This window comes from Hemibagrus wyckioides, linkage group LG01 (genome assembly GCF_019097595.1).
Source record: "Hemibagrus wyckioides isolate EC202008001 linkage group LG01, SWU_Hwy_1.0, whole genome shotgun sequence".
NCBI classification, from domain to species: Eukaryota; Metazoa; Chordata; class Actinopteri; order Siluriformes; family Bagridae; genus Hemibagrus; species Hemibagrus wyckioides.
This window is the reverse complement of record NC_080710.1, coordinates 7,569,016-7,592,492: the sequence shown is the minus strand read 5'-3', so window position 1 is coordinate 7,592,492 and position 23,477 is coordinate 7,569,016. Positions and strand designations below refer to the sequence as shown.

General features: G+C 40.3%; 1 protein-coding gene across 2 annotated transcripts; it reads left to right on the top strand.

The window, feature by feature from the left end:
• The first annotated feature begins 1,718 nt into the window (after nucleotides 1-1,718).
• On the top strand, nucleotides 1,719-21,316 carry zgc:66448 (uncharacterized protein LOC327401 homolog). Of its 2 annotated transcripts, XM_058395445.1 has the most exons (3): nucleotides 2,031-2,143; nucleotides 2,339-2,390; nucleotides 12,465-21,316. In XM_058395445.1, the coding sequence occupies exon 3, from the start codon at nucleotides 12,614-12,616 to the stop codon at nucleotides 16,043-16,045; it is 3,432 nt and encodes a 1,143-aa protein (XP_058251428.1). In that variant the 5' UTR covers nucleotides 2,031-2,143; nucleotides 2,339-2,390; nucleotides 12,465-12,613; the 3' UTR covers nucleotides 16,046-21,316. The 2 variants fall into 2 exon arrangements, with proteins under 2 accessions (XP_058251418.1, XP_058251428.1); XM_058395435.1 differs by lacking the exon at nucleotides 2,339-2,390 and having other exon boundaries at nucleotides 1,719-2,143; nucleotides 12,465-21,315.
• The last annotated feature ends 2,161 nt before the right edge of the window (nucleotides 21,317-23,477 follow it).

Here is a 23,477-nt window from a genome sequence, read left to right as displayed (position 1 = left end):
GAGACAGACGCAGGAGTTAGGGAGGGCTAGGGAACTTGTTTAGGGGGAAAATGGGCCCCTGTTTCCTTGGTAATTTAATTAAAATGTGTATGTGATGCTGAGCACAAGACTTCATTGTCCTTTTGCCCTCTGCTGTGCATATCTAAACCATTTCATGAATATTCATACTCAATATTCATAGGCACAGGAAGCTGTTCACCACGTGCCTCTATCTGTAGCAGATATAATCTTGAGTAATCTTGCATGTTTTTCATATACAACAATACCAATCAAGATAATTGTTGCAAACCAGCTCACAATAAAGTGGTGCTAAATTGGCGAACTTATGCTAACTTCTACTCTGTGTATTACTATACAAAATATTGCAAGACTATCATGTGTACTAGGTCAGCAAAAACCCACACATTGAGCAGTGTGTATTATTAACATCATTACCTCATTACTGACTATTATTTAGTCATATATTGTGTAGTCTATCCTAATGACTTTGTTATTATTTTTATCTGCACCTAAGTGGTGGCTGCATATCATTAATGTACATATCATTAATGTATCCTCACAGGACTGAATCATCTAGATACGTGTTGATCAAAAATGAACAATAATAACAATGAACAACAAATATCACAAAGTTGCAGAAAGAAAACACAGCCTTGAGAAAGATGGTAAAGCCCTTGGAGACTAAAATGCAAATATTTACTTGTCCAAGTAAGATGATGGAAATCAAACGTATGTGGACTCATGACCATGACCATGTGCCTTCAACTTTGTGGCAAAAGTTTGGGAAGGGCTCACACATAGTGGTCATGGTCAGGTGTCTACATACTTTTGGCCATGTAATATACCTCACCAATGGTTAGATCCCAACTCAACCTAAGTTTGACTTGCAGGGATCTTGCATACAGGTAATTGTTGAACAGTATCTGCAAAAATTTCCCGACTTGCTGAATGAAATGGCCCAGAAACTTCACTGGCCTTGTAAGAAAGATCTTCAAACGTATTCTGCCATGATTCAACTCAGCCAGATGTATCATTGACAGCAATGAGGCTTTCATCAGTAGAACACATCAATCAAGCGCATTTATTTTTAATTCCAATTACAAATCCGACAACAGAATAAAATGTGGTGTTAATCCTACAGGGGCTGTCACTTTTCTTTTTCTTTAAAAAATTCTTGGAGTGGAAGAGTGGTAGTTTAATCACCAAGTCTTTTTTTTTTTTTTTTTTGGATGATAGGGACATTATCCAAGACATGTTTATGATTATATATTTCTTTTACAGTAACCACCAGGCACTCGGTGAAAAGATGTTACCGTACTGACAGTCGGGAGGTAGAAAAGACTTAAGTTTACATGCACACATTACTGTACACAACATCTTTATTAAGAAAGACATTGTGTATGTAAACCTTTCTTCATCTTAATGATCACTTTTTTCTTACTATCATTAACTCCCAATTAAGTCATTTGGCTGAACAGGTCCTGTTTTGCATCAAGTTTTGACAGAATGCCTAATAAATGTAGTTAACATGTCTTAATGTGAGTATGGTCAAACATACACCGACAGATTTTATTTCACACTAATGAACTCAAAGCATTTTTTATTTAACATGACAAAAAAAAAAACGAAACACACCCTCCTCAGCAGCTGAACGCAAACTCCATATACTCCAGTACAACAGGGGGCGGTCATGAGGACGGCCACGAAGCCTACTGGAAAAAAAGGTGCCGATGACGTCACGGGTTAGCGAGACGGGGGAACATTCAGTAAAATATGTCCGCTTTAAGGCCTGAACCCGAGGAAAGCCTGGACAACCAGTGCAATAACAGTGATTTCTGTGAAGATCAACGCAAAGAAGTTGAAGGCGAGGGTGCGGCAGATGAAGCTCCCGAGTCACAAGAGAGTTTATTTCAGGAAAGCGCCGACGCAAAAGAAACGAAAGAGTCTGCAGAGGCAAAGAACAATTCATCCGTTCAGAGTGGCTTTGTACGAAACGGAGAATCCGATCCATGCCGTGAATCTGACTCCGTGCCTAAAGCTCATGATGATGTTTCCCACGATGAAGATCTGGGACTTGTCTGGTCCGAGTCAGAAGAGGAGTTGGAGTCGAGGGAATGTAGCATCTCGGGTAAAGAAGGCACGGGTGAGTACACATTAGCCTGCTTGCATTAGCCTGTTGGATTCATCACGTGTGAGATGATTATTTATTGTAAATACAGTAGCTAAATCTTCTTGCATTATTATAATTGTGCATTTAGACAAATATTTATGTATATAATATATAGGTTCTTGCAATTGGGCTGTTTGTCCAATCAGAAATGAACTTGACTTCTTTCAGCACCATGGACACATTGGACAGCACTGATAAGCCTGCGGATTTAGTTCATAAGGTTAGGATACATGACTGTATAATAATAATAATAATAATAATAACAATAACATAAATCCCTAATCTCCTTCGAGATTATTGAGAGTCTTGCTAGATGAATGATAAGGACGTTTTATGTTCCTGAATTCTTCATAAACCTGTGAAAAAGACTAGTTTAAATAAATACACCCCAGACAACCTTAATGTTTTATTACTTATTTTTACATTAGTTTATATTTTTCTTTAATATTCATTTATGTAGTTGGTTTCTGTACATTTTTAGGATGTGGCATTTTGGTCTCTTAATCTATCCCATGTAGCATGTACTGCATTTTAAAGTAGTATTTTACTGGAATTTTTTTCAGCTCTCAGTTAACATGATAAGGTGAAAAGTCACACATCTTGCAGGCATGCACTGTTTGGCATTTTTAGTTCCTATGAGAAATGATAGTCAATGTTGTATATAGCATCTAATGCTAGTTAAACAGAAAATACACAATGTGTAAGTCTTTGTGGACATTGGTTGCTTGTGTATCAGGTTATGTGCTGTGCTTCATGGGCAGTAATCTGTTGCACAGCAAGCAGTGTTGGAGTTGTGAGGCTCAAGTCCCCAGGTCAATTTAGAGCTCAGGTTTCTGTCTGTGTGAGATTTCTGTGCATGTTCTCCCTGTGTTCACATGGGTTTCCTCTGGTTTCCTCCCACCTCCCAGTAACATGCCAGTAGGTGGACTGGCTGAAACAGTTGTATGAATGAGTGTGTGAATGTGTGTGTGTGTGCGCCTGTTTCCCTGTGATGGATTGTCCAAGGTGTGTTCCTGTCTCATGCCAACATTTCCAGGGATGGGCTCAGGATCTACTTTGACCCTGACCAAGATTAAGCAGTTAATAAAAGACAGTGGAGTGTGTAAGCAAATCAGGCTAACTGTAATGAGCAAGTATTTCTCTTTTATTTTTGTACATCTAATCATCAGTCAAACAAATTCCAGGTAAGAAGTTGCAAGTATGGAAGTGAAACAACATTGGCTCACATGTCCCACAGGATTGTTCCAATGAATTACTCGAGGCAATAATTTTTATTTGTCACTGCTTAAGTGATTTGCAAAGTACTGATAAAATCTCAAATGTACACGATATTGCCAAAAGTTCTGGGACACCCCTTCAAATCATTTAATTCAGGTGTTGTTTTTCAGGGCTTGAGGTCAGGACCAGTCAAGTTCCTCCACACCACAACATCTTTATGGACCTTGCTTTGTGCACTGGTGTACAGTCATGTTGGAACAGGAAGGGGTCATCCCCAAATTGTTCCCACAAAGTTGGGAGCATGAAATTGTCCAGAATGTCTTGGTATGCTGAAGCGTTAAGAGTTCATTTTACTGGAACTAAGGGGCCAAGCCCAACCCCTGAAAAACAACACCTGAATTCAATGATTTGAAGGGGTGTCCCAAAACCTTTGGCAATATAGTGTAGCTTGTCATAAAGCTTTTCCACTTGCTGTTTTTGCTGAAATTGTGGTTCTGTAACATAAAGTGAATGGTCACCTGTCACTTTGTCACTTGTTAGTGTGAACATAGGATTATTTGACCACTTGGTCCTACTGATTCATGTTTCACATAACACCCAAATATTATTCAGCAATTTGCTAAAATCACAGTTGCCAAAAGAAGGTTTATTCATCTTAGTTCACTCTAGCAAATTTTACCACAAATGGACATTTTATCATAATAATAAACTAGCTAAAGGGCTGTAAGGCAGACAATCCCTGCCACAATTTGCAAGTCTGCTTGGGAATGAGAAACTAAAATTTGTTTAACTGTCTGCTGGGTCCTGTAACGGTTTCACATGTTGTGTCTCATCTCGGTGTGGCATTCAGACTACACATTTCTCTTTGCCTATCTGGTTATAATGGAATATGTCAAATAAATGATTAGCAAGTAGCATACTTTGTTTCAGTACATATACACTATAATGCCAAAGATTTTGGGACACCCCTGAATTCAGGTGTTCCAGTCACTTATATGGTCACAGTTCAAATCAAACCAAGCACCTAGGCATGCAGATGGCTTATAAAAACATTTTTGAGAGAATGGGTTGCTCTCAGGAGCTCAGTGAATATAATAAGTCCAATTCGTGAAATTTCCTCACTACTAAATATTCCATGGCCAACTGTTAGTGGTATTATAAGAAAGTGGAAGCAATTAGGAACAATAGCAACTCAGCCACAAAGTGGTAGGCCACATAAAATCACAGAGCGGGGTCAGCACATGCTGAGGCAAACAGTGCACAGAACTCACCAACTTTCTGCAGAGTCAATAGCTACAGACCTCCAAACGTTGTGTGGCCTTCAGATTAGCTCAAGAACAGTTTGTAGATCAGCTGCATCCAAGCCTTATATCACCAAGTACAATGCAAAGCATCGAATGCAGTGGTGGCAGTGGTGGAGACATGTTCTCTGGAGTGACGAATCACGCTTCTCTGTCTGGCAAGCCGATGGATGAGTCTGGGTTTGGTGGTTGCCAGGAGAATGGTATTTGCCTGACTGCATTGCGCAATTTTTTGCGCAAAATTTTGGTGGAGGGGGGATTATGGTGTGGGGTTGAACTTAACTGGCCTGCACCTCAACCCAATAGACACTGTTCTGACCTTAATCCAATAGAACACCTTTGGGATGAATTAGAGCAGAGACAGCGAGCCAGGCCTTCTCATCCCACATCAGTGCGTGACCTCACAGATGCACTTCTAGAGGGATGGTCAAAAATTCCCAGAAACACACCACTAAACCTTGTGAAAAACCTTCCCAGAAAAGTTGAAGCTGTTATTTCTGCAAGGGGCAGACCAACTCCATATTAAACCCTATGGATTAAGAATGGGATGTCATTAAATTTCATGTGCATGTAAGGGCAGACGTCACAAAACTTGGCAATATAGTATATATGTTTAGGTGTGTGTGGGTGTGTTTTCAAAGCTGATGTTTTGGCAGCAAAAAAAAGGGGGGGCAAGTGTAATGATCTGAGCGGGCCAAATTGTGACGGCCAGATGACTGGGTCAAAGCATCTCTTAAACAGCTGGTCTTGTGGGATGTTCCAGTGTTTGCTACCAACCAAAAGAGGTCCAGAGAAAAGAACCAGTAACCCAGCATCACGTTTATGAGCACCCAAGGCTCACTGATGCATGTAAAGAGCAAAGACTAGCCCATCTGATCCCCACCACTGAGGAGCTACTTCACTGAAATAGTTAATTGTGCATTAATAGAAAGGTGTCAGTACACAGAGTATCCCAGTTTGCTGCATATGAGGCTGCATAGCCGCAGTCTGGTCAGAGTGTGAGAATACTGACTCTTGTCCACCACTGACAGCAACAACACAGAAATGTAGTTCAATTCAAGATTCAAGAAGCTTTATTGTCATTTCAACCACATATAGCTGATGCAGTACATAGTGAAATGAAACAACGTTTCTCCAGGACCTGGTGCTACAGAAACAGACAACAACAAGTTCAGCACAAAACAACACCACAGAGCTAGGAAAGAAGTGTGTCTTAGCCACGTAAAGTGCACAGTGTGCAGCTAGGTGCAAACAGAGCATAGACAAGACAGTGCAAAAGACAATAAATACAATAAAGACAACACAAAAGAACACAGGACACTTAGCGCCGAAAAGAAAGAAAAGAACATGTGTAATGGAATGTACGTGAAATAAAATAGATAAAGTGAGATGATGTAAAAGTAAAAAAAAAAGTATTGTGCAAAAATATTGTGCAAAAAATACACAGCAGCGGTTGAGGTAGTGCAAATAGAATAAACATAAATATAACTATAGCAGCAGATGACAGGTAGAGGTAGTGCAGTAAGTATTGAACAATATAAATTATGTGTGTGTGTGCATCCACACAGTCAAGAGAGATTGGGTGTGTATCTGCGTGTGAGAGAGACAGAGAGTTAATATACAGTTCAGTCCTGAGTGAGTGTGTGTGTGTGTGTGAGAGAGTGTAGAACAGTTCAGTCCCGGGCGTTGAGGAACCTGATGGCTTGAGGAAAGAAACTGTTACACAGTCTGGTTGTGAGGGCCCGAATGCTCCGGTACCTCTTTCCAGATGGCAGGAGGGTGAAGAGTGTGTGTGAGGGGTGTGGGGGTCAGCCACAATGCTGTTTGCTTTGTGGATGCAGCGTGCGGTGTAAACGTCCGTGATAGAGGGGAGAGAGACTCCGATGATCTTCTCAGCTGTCCTCACTATCCGCTGAAGGGTCTTGCGATCCGAGACGGTGCAGTTCCCAAACCAGGCAGTGATGCAGCTGCATCACAGTCAGGATGGGGGAAGGGAGATGGGCTTTCCTCAGCCTCCTCAGGAAGTAGAAGCGCTGCTGGGCTTTCTTGGTGATGGAGCTGGTGTTGAGTGACCAGGTGAAGTTCTCCGCCAGATGGACACCAAGGAATTTGATGCTCTTGACGATCTCCACCGAGGATCCGTCGATGGACAGCGGAGAATGGTCACTCTGTGCTCTCCTGAAGTCAACAACCATCTCTTTGGTCTTGTCGATGTTCAGGGAGAGGTTGTTGGCTCTGCACCAGGCTGTTAGATGTTGCACCTCCTCTCTGTATGCTGACTCGTTGTTCTTGCTGATGAGACCCACCACGGTCGTGTCATCGGCGAACTTGATGATGTGGTTCGATCTGTGCATTGCTGCACAGTCATGAGTCAGCAGAGTGAACAGCAATGGACTGAGCACACAGCCGTGAGGAGCTCCAGTGCTCAGTGTGGTGGTGCTGGAGATACTGCTCCCGATCCAGACTGACTGAGGTCTCCCAGTCAGGAAATCCAGGATCCAGTTGCAGAGAGAGGTGTTCAGGCCCAGGAGACTCAGCTTCTCAATCAGCTGCTGAGGGATGATTGTGTTGAATGCTGAACTGAAATCTATGAACAGCATTCGAACGTAGGAGTCCTTACAGTCCAGGTGTGTGAGGGCCAGATGGAGGGTTGTGGTGATGGCGTCGTCCGTGGAACGGTTAGGACGATACGCAAACTGCAAGGGGTCCAGCGAGGGTGGTAGCTGTGACTTCTCGAAGAATTTCATCACGATTGGTGTGAGTGCGACGGGACGGTAGTCATTGAGGCAGGAAACCTTAGACTTCTTTGGCACAGGGACGGTGGTCGTTGTCTTGAGGCACGTAGGGATGATGGAGCTGCTCAGCGAGATGTTGAAGATGTCAGTGAAGACATCTGCTAGCTGCTCTGCACACTCCCTGAGAACTCTGCCAGGAATGTTGTCTGGTCCAGCAGACTTCCGTGGGTTAACTCTGCATAGAGTTCTCCTCACGTCAGCTGTGGTGAGACAGAGCACTGGGTCATAAGGAGGAGGGATGGTCTTCCTCGCTGTTGTGTTGTTCTGTGCCTCAAACCGAGCGTAGAAGTCGTTCAGCGCATCTGGAAGGGAGGCATCACTGTCACAGGAAGGTGAAGTTGTCCTGTAGTTGGTGATCGCCTGGATGCCCTGCCACATGCGCCGGGAGTCTCTGCTGTTCTGGAAGTGGCCGTGGATTCTCGCTTCGTGTGCACGCTTCGCCTCTCTGATGGCTCGGGACAGTTTGGCCCTTGCAATTTTTAAGGTCGCCCTGTCCCCTGATCTGAAGGCAAAGTCTCTCGACTTCAGGAGAGCACGCACTTTCGCAGTCATCCACGGCTTCTGGTTGGAGCGTGTTGTGATGGTCTTGGAGACGGTCACGTCATCGATGCATTTCCCGATGTAGCCGGTCACTGATGCCGTGTACTCCTCCTAGTGTTTTTGTTTTTCGTACCATTCTGTGAGACTGTTGTGTGTGAAATTCTAAGGGGATCAGCATCTCCATATGGTATCAGTAAATAAGCCATGGTCAAAGAGATCTCATTTTTCCTTGATTTGGTGTTTTGATGCGAATATCAACTGAAGGTCTTAACCTGTATCTGCATGATTTTTTGTATTGCTGACTCATGACTGGCTGATTATATAACTGCTCAAAAAAGCAGATGTACAGGTGTTCTTATTAAAGTGACCTGTGTGTGTGTGTGTGTGTGTGTGTGTGTGTGTGTGGAATTACCAGGCCAATTCTTTTTCCTTTTTGTTACTGAAGACCTTTGAGTTTGAGATTAAAGGATTAATATGAAAAAAGGGATCAGAATTTTAGATTTCACTTCCTGATTTAAACATCTAGATGTGGTAAACAAATTGGAATCCTGTCCAAAAATATTAGAATGTGACTGAAATTCCACATGCACTATGCAAAGAATTGAGCAATTGCGATACTGCAAAAATGTTACTTTGCCCATCTAGTTGTAAGACATGTTATAAGCACTAATATATATATATATATATATATATATATATATATATATATATATATATATATATATATATATATATATATATATATATATATATATATATATATATACAGGGGTTGGACAATGGACCTGAAACACCTGGTTTTAGACCACAATAATTCATTAGTATGGTGTAGGGTCTCCTTTTGCGGCCAATACAGCATCAATTCATCTTGGGAATGACAGATACAAGTCCTGCACAGTGGCCAGAGGGATTTTGAGCCATTCTTCTTGCAGAATAGTGGCCAGGTCACTACGTGATGCTGGTGGAGGAAAACGTTTCCTGACTCGCTCCTCCAAAACACCCCAAAGTGGCTCAATAATATTTAGATCTGGTGACTGTGCAGGCCATGGGAGATGTTCAACTTCACTTTCATGTTCATCAAACCACTCTGTCACCAGTCTTGCTGTGTGTATTGGTGCATTATCATCCTGATACATGGCACCGCCTTCAGGATACAATGTTTGAACCATTGGGTGCACATGGTCCTCCAGAATGGTTCGGTAGTCCTTGGCAGTGACGCGCCCATCTAGCACAAGTGTCGGGCCTAGGGAATGCCATGATATTGCAGCCCAAACCATCACTGATCCACCCCCATGCTTCCCTCTGGGCATGAAACAGTCTGGGTTGTACGCTTCTTTGGGGCTTCTCCACACCGTAACTCTCCCGGATGTGGGAAAGACAGTGAAGGTGGACTCATCAGAGAACAATACATGTTTTACACTGTCCACAGCCCAAGATTTTCGCTGCTGGCACCATTGAAACCGATGTTTGGCATTGGCACGAGTGACCAAAGGTTTGGCTATAGCAGCCCGGCCATGTACACTGACCCTGTGGAGCTCCCGACAGACAGTTTTGGTGGAAACAGGAGAGTTGAGGTGCACATTTAATTCTGCAGTGAGTTGGGCAGCTGTGGTTTTATGTTTTTTGGATACAATCCGGATTAGCACCCGGACATCCCTTTCAGACAGCTTCCTCTTGCATCCACAGTTATTCCTGTTGGATGTGGTTCGTCCTTCTTGGTGGTATGCTGACATTACCCTGGATACCGTGGCTCTTGATACATCACAAAGACTTGCTGTCTTAGTCACAGATGCGCCAGCGAGACGTGCACCAACAATTTGTCCTCTTTTGAACTCTGATATGTATAACCCATAATGTTGTGTGCATTGCAATATTTTAAGCAAAACTGTGCTATTACTCTGCTAATTAAACCTTCACACTCTGCTCTTACTGGTGGAATGTGCAATCAATGAAGATTGGCCACCAGGCTGGTCAAATTTAGCCATGAAACCTCCAACACTAAATGTTTCAGTTTCATTGTCCAACCCCTGTGTGTGTGTGTGTGTGTGTGTGTGTGTGTGTGTGTGTATATATATATAATATATATATATATATATATATATATATATATATATATATATATATATATATATATACAAATTTGCGGTAAAGGAAGTTTGTGGTTAATGATGACTTTGTCCACATGAAAACACAAAACGCCCTGTAAAGTGCTGTCAGAAGCATGCCTAGCCAATCAGAAGCCCTGTTAAGTGCTGTCAGAAGCATGCCTAGCCAATCAGAAGCCCTGTAAAGTGCTGTCAGAAGCATGCCTAGCCAATCAGAAGCCCTGTTAAGTGCTGTCAGAAGCATGCCTAGCCAATCAGAAGCCCTGTTAAGTGCTGTCAGGAGCATGCCTAGCCAATCAGAAGCCTAGACAAAACTTTATTACTGGTTCCGGTAATTTAACAACAATGGCACGTCGCATGAAAGCAATGCCCTTGACATGCAAAAATTTCATTGTAGAATGTAGAAGTCCGACCGGGTTTCATCCAAAACCGCCAACGCTGTGTGTATTGTCGGAGTTTTGTATGAAAGCAGTGAGCTTCGTATTACATTCCGGCCCCTCTGTTCATGACCTTAATGTGTGAGTAACTGCGCGTGTATGTGCACGCATGTAAAAAGTCCAGTAAACAATATTAACACACTCAGTAGTTCACGTAAGTCTGCTATTGCACAAAATATCTTCATAAACAAAGCTCAGAAAATCAAGGAGACCGGCACACAGAGAATGACGTTAATTCATCAAAATCTCCGTTTCCTCTGTCCACACAACACCACTGAAAACGGTGAGTTTTGGAAAATCTTCACTTTGGAAGGAGTTTTCCAAAAGCTTCATTTTCAACGACCTCAAACTGCATTAGCATGTGGACAAAAGGTCAAAACACAGAGAAAAATCTCCCTTCTTAAAAATCCCCAGCTACGTGTGGACATGGCCTTAGTTAAAAGTGCACATGTATGGAAACACTGATACTGTACACTTCATGACAATACAGTTCTAAAGGCCTCTTCTTTCTTTCATGCAAGTCTTATTTTTTGGTGGTGCTCTTATTGAGAAGTTTAAGAAAGAAAGCAATACAGAATAAAATGCATAATTCTCCAAATTTTTAGTCTTGCTTTTTTATTCATTTACTTCTACTTTTACTTTCCATACTTGAGTACATTCATGAAATACTACTTTTGATACTTAAGTACAGTTTATTTCAGATACTTTAAGACTTTTACTCAAGTAGAATTATAAAGGTTGACTAACTTTTACTTGAGTCATTTTCTAACAAAATACCTGTACTTTTACTCAAGTATGGCTTTTGGGTACTTTATACAATGCTGTATATATATACAGTGAAACCTTGACTTACGAGTGACTCAACTTATGAGTTTTCCAAGATACGAGCCGTCGCCCAGTCGATTTTTTGCTTTAAGATACAAGCCGAGATCTGAGTTACGAGTGAGCGAGCTTACGCCACCCGCCACTTGGTAGCCCAGCGAGTGGTCAGTTCACGTGGTTATCTCTCCAGGTCGTGCGTTGGTGCTGTGTAACAACACTTGCCTTTTTCCAAACATTTTGAAAGGGAGGAAGAAACAAACCTCCTTGGACAGGTTTTTATTGAAACGCCCTGCAAGTGAAAGCGAGGAAAGTGTGGCGAAAAAGGCAAAAGTCAGTGAAGAAGATGAAGAAGTGAAGTGAAAAAAAAAAAAAAAAGTAGCAATTAAGTTTAGCGATAAAGTGTAGCATAGTGTGTAAGTTAAATTTAGCAATTAATTGTAGCATTAAGTGTGTAGCGAGTAAGTTAAGTTAAGCGATAGAGCACGAAATGAAAAACTCCGCCACCCTCCTCCGCCAATCTCCTCCCCCTCCGCTAGCATCTTCGTCTGATCTTCAACGTAAATAAACTTAATAAAACCAGTTTATTTCTTTACATTCTCTTTTATTATATATTATTATTGTTTTATACATTATTTGTTATTTATAAAGTACATTTTTCTCATTTAAAAAACACGTAACAAAAAAAATTGGTGTGGTTTTTGGGGGCTGGAATGTATTAATAGCATTTCAATTCATTTTAATGGAGAAATTTAATTTGATATACGAGCAAATTGATTTACGAGCTTAGTCACACAACGAATTAAACTTGTCAAGGTATTGTTGACAAGGTTGTTGTTAAAGTCAAGGTATTACTGTGTATATACACAGCACTTTCACAAAGCATTAATATATATATATATATGCACATATACCCTTTGATTTATTGATTGTTTTCACTTTTTTTGGCATCTGTACATGTAGGTGAGACATGTATTTACCTAGATGACTTATTCTTGAAAGATTATTAAATTATTACTAAGTATAATGTATCCTTAGCAGAAGAACAAGAAATATAATAGTATTTTATTTTTTCATAGGGCATGAACTTTGTCAAGGGACACCAGAGGACCAGACAACAGAAGACCTCAGCTTACTGGATAGACCTCAGGATACTGGGAGTACCATAGAACATGAAGATGCACTAGCACAAGATGAGGAGGAAGAACTGACAGATCTGAGTGTAGACATGGAATGTGATAGTGACTCTAAGCAGGAAGAGGAGGAAAGGAGAGAGGAAATTTCAGAAGATGAAGAAGAAGAACCCAAAAGTGAAGATAAAAGTAAGGAACAAGAGGATAGGAGGCCAGGTGATGATGAGGAGTGCCATGAGGCTGATGTTGTGGATAAGCAGCGTAAAAACCGCCTGAATTGCCGCGACTGCGGCAAAAGCTTCACTCGACGAGAGACGTACGACCTGCATCGCCACTTCCACATGCATCAAGATGAGCAGGCTTCTCTCACCTGTAAAGAATGTGGCCTCACCTTTCAGCATCGCAGCAGCCTCATCAAGCATCGCAGCGAACATAAACAAAACGGTGTGCCAGATTCAGCATTGGTCTCTTATAAGCGGTCTCAGGTAAGGGAGTTCAGGGAAGAAAAGATATTTGAATGTGACCACTGTGGTGACTGTTTTGCATCTCTGATCCGATTTAAGCTTCACGCCTGCCAGCAGAGCCTGGAGAAGCCTTACCGCTGCCCCCTGTGCCGCAAAGAGTTCCAGTACCGAGTCTCCATCAATGCTCACATGCAGAGCCATTCATTAGAGTGTCCTTACAGGTGCCTCGAGTGCAATAAGGGCTTTCAGTGTGCTGTGACATTGCACATACATCAGCGGTCCCATGCTGCCCTCAAACCTTACGAATGCCCTGATTGTGGCATGGTCTTCAGGCACCGCTCATTCATGGAGGACCATCGCCGCAAACACACTGAAGAAAGGCCACACCGGTGCACAATATGTGGCAAAACCTTCAAATACGGCAGCCTTTTGCAACAGCATCAATACCTTCACACTGGCCAGAAGCCATACCGGTGCACAGAATGTGGAAAGAGATTTGCATTTGCACAAAATATGCGTGCTCACTGTCGCCAACACAAGAAACTCACTAGTTCTGGTTTTGAGGCAGCTATCACAGAAAGTAATGAAATGTCCAACGGAACAAGTTTAGGATCTATAGGGAAAGAGAACACCAATACACACATGGAACACCAGCGCAACTGTCCACTGTGTCCACAGCTCTTTTACAAAGCAGCTGATCTAAGGGCCCATATATTGACACATGAGGCAGAATATGAAAAATTGAGTAATGGGAAAAAAAATCACAAGGTATATGCCTGTCCCAATTGTCCTCTCCAGTTCTTGGATGAATCCACCTTACAGTCACATGCCTTGACTCATCAGGTTATAGCAATTCCATCGAAGAGGGAGGTTCTTACTGTAGCAAGCTCAGCTAGCACTGATAACATTACTGCAGATGGAGAATGGGGAGACCAAACAGACAAAAAACCTTTAAGGTGCAAAGACTGTGGCAAAAGCTTTCGTTACCGTTCTGTTTTAGAGCTTCACATGCGTATACACAACAGGGGTTACCAGTGCCATGTTTGTAAAAAGTCATTCCGTTTCAGCAGTTACTTACAGCAGCATTTGATCATCCATTCCGGTAAGAAGCCATACAAGTGCCCTGACTGTGGAAAGGACTTTGCGTTTCTTCAGAACATGAAGACTCACCAGAGACTGCATCAGCAGAAACCTTTTCGCTGCACACAGTGTCGCAAGGGCTATAGTGATGAGAGTCAGTTACAGCGCCACATGCTTTGCCACTCAGGAGACAAACCTCACAAATGTCACATCTGCAACAAGAGTTTTGGTTTAGCATACCTACTTCGTGACCATCTGAACACCCACACTGGGGAGAGGCCACATCGTTGCCAAGAATGCCACAAATCATTCCCCTGGCTCAGCAGTCTCCTCGTTCATCAAAAAATACACGCTCGTAAACGCCAAGGAGCAAATCAGTCCTATCCTTCAACAACTGGTTCCCAAAGAGGGAGAACAAGTGCTGTAGGAAGGGGCAGGAGAAGTGGTAGATGGGTTTCAAGTTGGCCAAGAATTGGAGGAAATGTGGACAGGGCAGTGCCACTGCAGCCGACTCCTTTTCAGGATCAAATTTTGCAGACTGTGCCAAACTTGTTGGGGCAAGAATCTAATGTTTTTGAATCAGATAGAAATGAGCAAACTCAGCTTATGCCTGTTTTACAGCAGCAGTGGCAAATTCAGATTCACTCACAGCTACAACAGCACTCTAAATGGTTATCTGAAGGACAATCTAATAATTTCCGGAACCAGTGGCAAACGGCGACACATCTCAAACCTATCTTGCCAAAGCCGGATGTTCTCCCCAAGATTGCATCACAACAGCAGAGTCCTGGCTGGGCTGAGGTGGCATCATCATGCCAGGCTGGCACAGCTCCTAAACAGCTTCCCGAGAACTACGCAGCACAAAATAACTGTGACACGGCTTCAACTAGCACATCATCCCCTGCTAGGGGCTGTGCTGATGGCCCATCCAAGAGTGAAGCAAAGGTGCAACAACAGCCTCCTCCATCACCAGGCACTGCTGATAGGTCATTGGTTAGAAAGACTCGTTCAATGTCAAACACTCAGAATTCTCCAAACAAAGGGTTAAATATTCAAGGTCAACAATTATCACAGTGGCCAGCCTCTGATTTAGCCCAAAATACTAACATGGGAATTGGTTCATCAGGAAAAGAAAATGTAATTACTTTTAGCTTAAAAACACCAGCAGGCACACAGCAGGTTCACACAGAATCTGATAAATCGGATCAGTCGCAACAGTCGTCTACTCTAGCCAGCGTATCGATACCAACACAAACAAGGCAAAATGCAGATGCGTTAGATGACAGCGCTACTCTTAAAAACAACAGTAAGCCTTTGAATATCGGAACTCCTCTTGAAATGTCTAAGAGTGTAAACTCACAAGAAAAAACTGTGAATGAAACAGGGGCTCAGCATCCCCAGCTCCATATACTGCCACCAACTTCACAACAGCAACATCAGCAATTACAGCTGGTCTTGCAGCCCCAAACAAATCCATTAGGATCAGTCAGTGTTCAGTTTGGAGCAGCTCCTTTTTCTCATGGGAACGGAAGCACAGTGTTGGGCTTCCAGACCACTCCAGTTGTTTCCCAAGCTCTGTTAAATGGACCAGTGCAGCAGGGGCCACAACAGCAAGCACCTCTAGTTTCTGCCTCTCAAATCCTCTTAAATCAGGCACCTCCCTTTATTACCTCACCACTCCCTCTGGCATCTCCTCTTGCGTTGCCAGGTCCTCATCCAATCCATTCTATAGCAGGGCAACTTCCAGGTCCAGCACCTCAGAGCATCATCTTTTCTCCACAAGGCATAGTGAATGAGAGACCAGTAATACCACAGGCTTTGCCCTCAACTCATGGAGGTCAACGAACTGAACCAAACAAAGTTATTGGTCAAGTTTCACTTACTGCAGATCAGCGTTTTCGTTGCATGATCTGTGGAGGCACGTTACCAGGAGAACTAGAATTACAGGTGCACTATATGCAACATGTACAAGGTGAGGTCTGATTTGTATAATGTTAACATCCCTCTACACCGTTAACGTATCTGGCTGTTAAAGTGCCAAAAAGACTGTTGTAGATCATGCTTGTTGAGTCATTTCCTCAATTCTGAATTTCTCCTTGTATTCTGACCGTGTGAGATGTGAAGTGACCATCAGTAATTAGTCAGTTAATGAAAATGACATTTGCAACATGTACAGGTTCAAATACTTCACTGAGTTTATTTCACTTTGCAATCAATTTATCACCCAGGTTAAACCATTGCTTAGATTTTATGTAGTTTTTTTTTTTTTTTAACGATATTCATTTATAATGTTGAATAATGCATTTTCCCATCTGAAGCAAGTTTAGTGTTTATACAAACCCGGGCTAATGTTCTCATTATCTGTAATGACACATTGCACTTATTCATCAAAGTTGCATAGAAACCGTTTGCAGATTTGAGCACACAAACTGTCATTTGCACAAATCTGCGTCTGATTCATGAAACTATCATACTACATTCCAAAGAGTTGTGTTTTTGTTTAGCATTATCATTAGAAGACCCCAGTTTATATAGGTATTGTGACAGTGAACAGGCAAAAGAAAATGATTTATCAGGTTAAAATACAAGGAACATCCAAGAAAAGAAGGAAAAAAATTCAGTGAAGTAAGAGGTGCTTTTGTCCGAAGTCGCTCTAAATAAGTCAGATTTAAGGTCAAAATCAGGTATAAAACCAAACTGTTTTCCAACCTCAATTGCTGACAGAGTAGCAGAGAGTTTTTATTCTTTATGGCAGAGTATTTTTGTACTTTCATAATACGGCTGATGAGGCTCAGATTTAATTAGCTTTATTTATAATAATAATAATAGATGAGCCAAGTATTCACCCTGAACAAATAAAGATTTAAATGAAGATCTTCCACAAAAGCACTAAAAAAATAAACCTAACACTAAGACGACTACCAAAATAATGAATAAAGTCATTCCTCATATGTTTAGGACTTAAGGTATGTAATAAACTAAATAAATAGACAGAGTGTCTTTTGAATATCCCTCCTGTCCAGGACAGAGCTTTATGGTGCCTCTTGAACAAAAATGCACCTAAAACTTTCTTATACTTCTTGACTTCCTATACATGTTAATGTTATTGATATTGTGATTGTTTTTGATTATTTAACTGCAAATCAACTATTTTAGGTTGTTTTCAAATTTATACATACTGACCAGACATGTATTTCATGAAACATGAAATTTGCTTATGTTTTTATGAGCAGATTTTAACCACACGCAACTTTAATGAATAAGGGCCACTATGTGTACTCATATGTTCACATCAGTTTCTTATGTTTTTTTTCCACTGTACAGCATTTTGTGTCAAATTTCTGAAACACTGAACTGCTTTTATTGTTTAAGGCCTGTATTTGTAACTTAAAACGACAAACACAGGAGGACAACATCACTAGGACCTTCATGTAAGATCACTGAAAGTTATCTGTCTACCTCCGTCTGATCCTTGTAGTTTTAAATCCAATAAATTTTGATTTGGAATTGATCATATGGATGCTTTAGTGTCTATAAAAATCCAGTAATATGCCAGAATTCATAACACTCTAAAAAAAAAAAAAAAAAAAAAGAAATCATTAAACTAATATGCTGCTCATAATAATAATATTTTTACTACATGCAATTTGTTGTACAAGGAATTTGTATTTGAATATTTTTTTTATTCAACCTAAAAAAAGATTTTGTTTGAGATTTGTAATAGAGGAATCTAAAGGCCTAAACTGAACTGAGTATTGTATTTTCAGGATTTTCAGTTAAGCGTTTGAATAATGAAGCAATTTTCTACAAACTTTTAATCTCTCAATTCATTTACATTTTTTCCTAAAATGTTGAACCGACAAACTGAATGAACACAGAATCACAGATTACACAATTGAGTATGTAATTACAATTACATCTTGTTATTAAAGCATATAGCAGAGGGTGTGTGTGTTTGAGAGAGAGAGAAAGAAAGAGAGAACACTGGCAAAACAGTTCTCATTAGGTCCTTGTTATGTAAAATATCCAAAGTCTAACCAGGCCTGACGGATAAGTTCGGCCACTGTGAGAGTAGTACAAGCCTGCTTGCCCTGGCTTACAATCATCCTATTAAAACCCTTAATCATATTATTTATTAGTAGTTTTAGCCTTTTTTTTTTTTTACTGCTAATTAAATAAAAGACACTAAAAAGCATATACCAGCTTGTATTCCTAAATGCTCTTCCATCTAACCACTACTCTGTCCCAACTTACTCAATTCACACTAAACCTTCACACTACATTATTCAGTTTTTTAGAAACACATTCATATCATCCATTGTTTAATAGCCAAACAGCACATATTGCAACCAACATTAAATAATTAAGATTCAAATATTGAACAATAACTTTCATTAAAGTGAACCAAAATCTGATTTTCTCATAAAACGTTTAAAAACACATCACTCAGTTTTACATTGTCCTGCAGCCAAGTTTTGCAAAGCTTCCTTCTTAATAAAATGTTCCAGAGTCTGAGTTAAAAATAATATTTTTACTACTAATAAAATAATTGTATATGCAATATAAAGAAACTGCAATCAAGGTTCGTTAGTGAGTAAAAGTACTACATTACATGGTTTAGCCTCTCTTTCTATAACTTTTGAAGCCAAATGCTTAAACCAGTTCTTATTAACCAACCTGCCCATTTCCCCAGACAACAGGGGAAGCAGTCAAACTGTGACTTGAGCCAGCTCCATGCCACTCTGGTGTTTTTCCTTCTCTCTTTTGTCATAGAAATTTTGTTCCCTAAGGTAAATACAAAAACTGTCAATCACAAAGAGCGGAGTCAAGCAAAGAAAAACATTTTATTGAGCTCAATGGTGTCTTCAGAAAACACAGTTCACATGGACTGTACCACCGAAGAGACAACTCCCTTCAGCGTTGTCTTATACTCTGCAGGTTTCGTGCCAGGATCAGACTTCCCTACTATCAGTTATTGCTGATAACATTCACAGAGTTTGGCTGGCACCAGATGTTTCCTTTATTCTGACGATTCTCTGTTTCTAACTTTATGTTTTTGCAAAAATTGAGCAGGGTACTCTATTTTTGGAGTTATCTCTAAGGAGTAAAGCCTGCACAAGGTCATGTACACAGAAACTTACTTATTGAATACAGGATTATAATTGAGTAAATACATTTGATCATACATAAAAGTCTTCTATTTCTGTTAAACTTATAGATTTCCACTACACTCTCTCACTACAACATAGAGTATAAATAGTTTTACATTATTTTATACACAGGTATGACAATCCCTCTTTACCTCCATGTTCTCCATCACTCTTCCTCTGTGCTGTCAGGACTGCGGTGGATCCGGAGTCTATCCGTAGAATAAGACAAATACACCCCGATTGGGATGCCAGTCCTTCAGGAACCACATTCACACACTCATGTTCACACCTAAAAATCAATCCATCTACTGACATGTTTTTAGAATGTGGTATACTGCCTGGAAGAAACTCCCCACTTACCATCAGCACTGGGGCTGTGAAGGTGTCAGTGTTTCCTGCTGCACCACCTCCAAATTATTTTCATATTTATTTAACACTTCGGTCCACTAATTTGATTGGACAAGCAGTGTTCCAGGAGTATATTCAGTATAACTGCACTGGGATACATTAGCGATGTACCTAATCTGTTGACATTTTTCAAGAATATACATTTTGACTTAAAACATGAAAGCTTGTAGGAGTAACATCTTAATGTTAGATGAATTTTCTAAATTGTCACATACTTGTTTTTAGAGGTGTTGTACAAAAGCAATATTTTACTCATAACCCTGTGGTTATACTGAATATATGCTGAATTACAGCAGTGCCAGTATTCAGTACAATTGTACTCATTCTTGGGTGATCTTGCTTTTTCACATTCTTAGAAATAAATGGTTTAGAAACCTTTAACCTACTTGGAACTCTTTCTTTTAGGCAACCACTGTAAGTATAAACAACTTTTTACTAATGAAGCATCATTCACAAACTAGATAACTGTTTAGGTCACCTGTTAACAGGAACCAACTTGCATGTGTAAAGAACCCTACTTTTCTTCCTTTTGCTGAAGAATTATTAGTAGTTTGTTTTTATAAATCACTAAAGCTGTTAATCACATACAGTGGAACTGTAAGCGTGGTGCATCAGATAAATCTTGATAAATAAGCATGTGAGTTCTTTGGTATAGCATAATTCTAAGATGTGTGTTTATAAGCAGCGTGTAATGGATGTGACTCCATTATAGCCTGTTACAATGATTTATATAGTGTTGTACACTGGGGAGAGGAATAAAAGAATAGCAGTCTTCAAATCCCTAATAGTTACATCTGTGTTGTAAATGTGCAACACATGCAGCAGTAATGTGGTTGATTTAGTATGTAGTCTAATCACTACTGTCAAATCACTGTTTTGTAGTGGCAGGTTAGTTTATACAGCTAGACATGTCATCAATATGTGAATTCACAGCAAGAAGCATGGATGTGGGATTTTACGTTGGGGTGCTGGAATTTTAAGCAGTATACATGTGACATACTCCTGGACATCATACCTGAATGACAGCTGTGTCTTTACCACCTCAGACGCTTTAAGAACATTAAAATAAGGACCTTTTACACTTTCACCATTGATAGCATCCTGACTGGAATCATCACAGCCTGGTTTGGGAACAGCACCAAGCAGGACAGTTGAGCTTTCCAGAGTGTGGTGCGTTGCATTGCAGCTGAGTGCACCATTTGTACTGAGCTCCCACACCTGGTGTCTATATACAGCAAGCAGTGTTGGACCTCAACCATCCAAACAATAGACTCCTTGCAGCTGCGGTCAGGGAAGTTATTCTGCTCCATGAGGCCAGATGATCCCTCAACTAGGACAACACCTAGAGCAGGGATCCTGAGATCTGGCCCACAAGATTCACTTTCCTGCAGAGTTTAGCTCTAATCTTAATCAAACACACCTGAGCATGCTAATCAGTGTCTTCAGGATCATTAGAAAGTCACAGGTAGAGGAGTTTGATCAGGGTTGGGGCTAAACTCTGCAGTGCATTGGCCCTCCAGGGCAAGATGTGAGGAACCCTGACCTAGAGCTTGGACTTCTTCTCACAACCCATAACCTCAGCTGACACTTTACACAGCTCACTTTACATTTTTCTGCACATTATTACAAATATTCACTTTAGTCTTAACAATTATTCATAAGTCATCCATTATTCTTACCAACATATTTCATGTCTATGTATTTTTAAACTGTGCAGCTAATGTCACTATATATTACTTTTGCTGCTCTGCTTTGCATAGGTATTTCCAATTTATCTTATTTTATCTAACTTTAGATCAAATAATATAAACTGGAAATAGCTATACTCTCTCATTTTATTTTATTGTATTCTATTTTTAAAATAAATCCCCTTTTTTCCCTATTCTATTATACTGTATATATTTTACAAAACAGTCGTTGTAAACAGCATATTGTACTGTGTATGTATAATATTTGAATTTGATACTAAATATAGAGAACAGTGAAGAGATTAATAAGATAATTTGTGGAGGATTTCTTACTGCCTTTTTTTACCCACATCTGTCAACTATAATGATGATCCTATATACTGTACAATATCCTAAACAGCCTAAACCCTGCACTGCCTACCAATATTCCCCATATATATTTTAAGCAGCATTTTGTTATAATGCCTGTTTGATATTCTTTTCATTTATATATATAATCCTATTATATCAAATCATAATGTATCAAATATTCATTTATTTTTCATTTATATTTTACATTTTCAAATACATTTGTATACACCAATCAGGCATAACATTATGACCACCTGCCTAATATTGTGTTGGTCCCCCTTTTGCTGCCAAAACAGCCCTGACCCGTCATGCACTGTGTATTCTGACACCTTTCTATCAGAACCAGCATTAACTTCTTCAGCAATTTGAGCAACAGTAGCTCGTCTGTTGGATCAGCTCACACGGGCCAGCCTTCACTCCCCACGTGCATCAATATGCTCCCATGACCCTGTCGCCGGTTCACCACTGTTCCTTCCTTGGACCACTTTTGATAGATACTGACCACTGCAGACCGGGAACACCCCACAAGAGTTTTGGAGACGCTCTGATCCAGTCATCTAACCAACACAATTTGGCCCTTCGTGACTCACTCAAATCCTTACTCTTGTCCATTTTTCCTGCTTCTAACACATCAACTTTGAGGACAAAATGTTCACTTGCTGCCTAATGTATCCCACCCACTAACAGGTGCCATGATGAGGAGATCATCAGTGTTATTCACGTCACGTGTGTGGTCATAATGTTTTAGCCGATAGATTATTTAGCTTTAGATTATTTCATTTCTATTTATTTTTCTTGTAATCTGAAGCAGTCTCTGGCAAAATTCCTTAATAAAGTTCAATATTATCTTATCTTACCTTGTCTTAATAAAGATGGAGAGATTAAAATCTAGAAAAATGTCTCACACATTACAGCCCGCAGGCTGGCATTGGCCTTATAAATACCCTAAATCTGACCAGGTGCATGAATTTCAAATCTGTGCTAAAATTAAAATTGTCTTCTGGACCATAATTGAACAGAAATATTTCCTGGGGGATAATATTGAGGATTCCATTGCAGGTGACTGTGGTTTAATAAAGCATGACGATTCACTGATGAATGATTTGCTAAAAAATCAAACAGTTGCTTATGTCTTATAACATATACAGCTAATTAAACAAGCATCACTTCTAATATAATTGGATTTCTTCAAGACTAGGTGGGCCAAACATCTCGAATCTGAAAACCCAAGTAGAAACATCACCTATATGCTAACAGTCCCCGTACCTGGGACCACAGACATGTAATGATTGAGTTTCTTCACATTTCGGCTCATTTGCTCTTTCTGAGTATCCAGAAATTCTCTTTTAATCACTCGAGCCACATTTTTCACTTTTTCAACCGCTTGATTTTCTTGTCTGTCTGTCTGTCTCTTTCTCTCTGTCTCCCTTTAATGCCTGTAACCTGAGAAAAGAAACCTGAGAGCAGAAAGCACGTGTTTGAACATGAAGCTCATGTTTATTTCCTGAGATTAATAGGCTATTCATTTTCTGTTGGGGTTTTTCACTAAATGCCTGAAACAAGTAAACAGTTCACTGGCCATGTAATCGTCTATGTGTGAATAGCTTTCAGTGAGTTTCTTAACATTAAAGCACCACTTTTAGCACGTCTAGCCAGAATTTAAATACAGTGGGCGAAAGGAAAATGGCGGATCAATCCCATAATGCATAAAAGCATGGAGTCCTTTATACTGTATTTTTAGAGTAACTATGGCTTTAACGTTAAGACACGGTACTATGTATGTTTTGCAAATGTTATAGAAATATGTACAAATATGAT

What these genes read in the sequence shown, in the direction of transcription:
- zgc:66448 (XM_058395435.1), top strand. Translation starts at nt 1,774, where the DNA reads ATGTCCGCTTTAAGGCCTGAACCCGAGGAAAGCCTGGACAACCAGTGC. An exon ending in CTCGGGTAAAGAAGGCACGG is followed by an intron (nt 2,144 to 12,464) that starts GTGAGTACACAT and finishes ATTTTTTCATAG; the next exon opens with GGCATGAACTTTGTCAAGGG.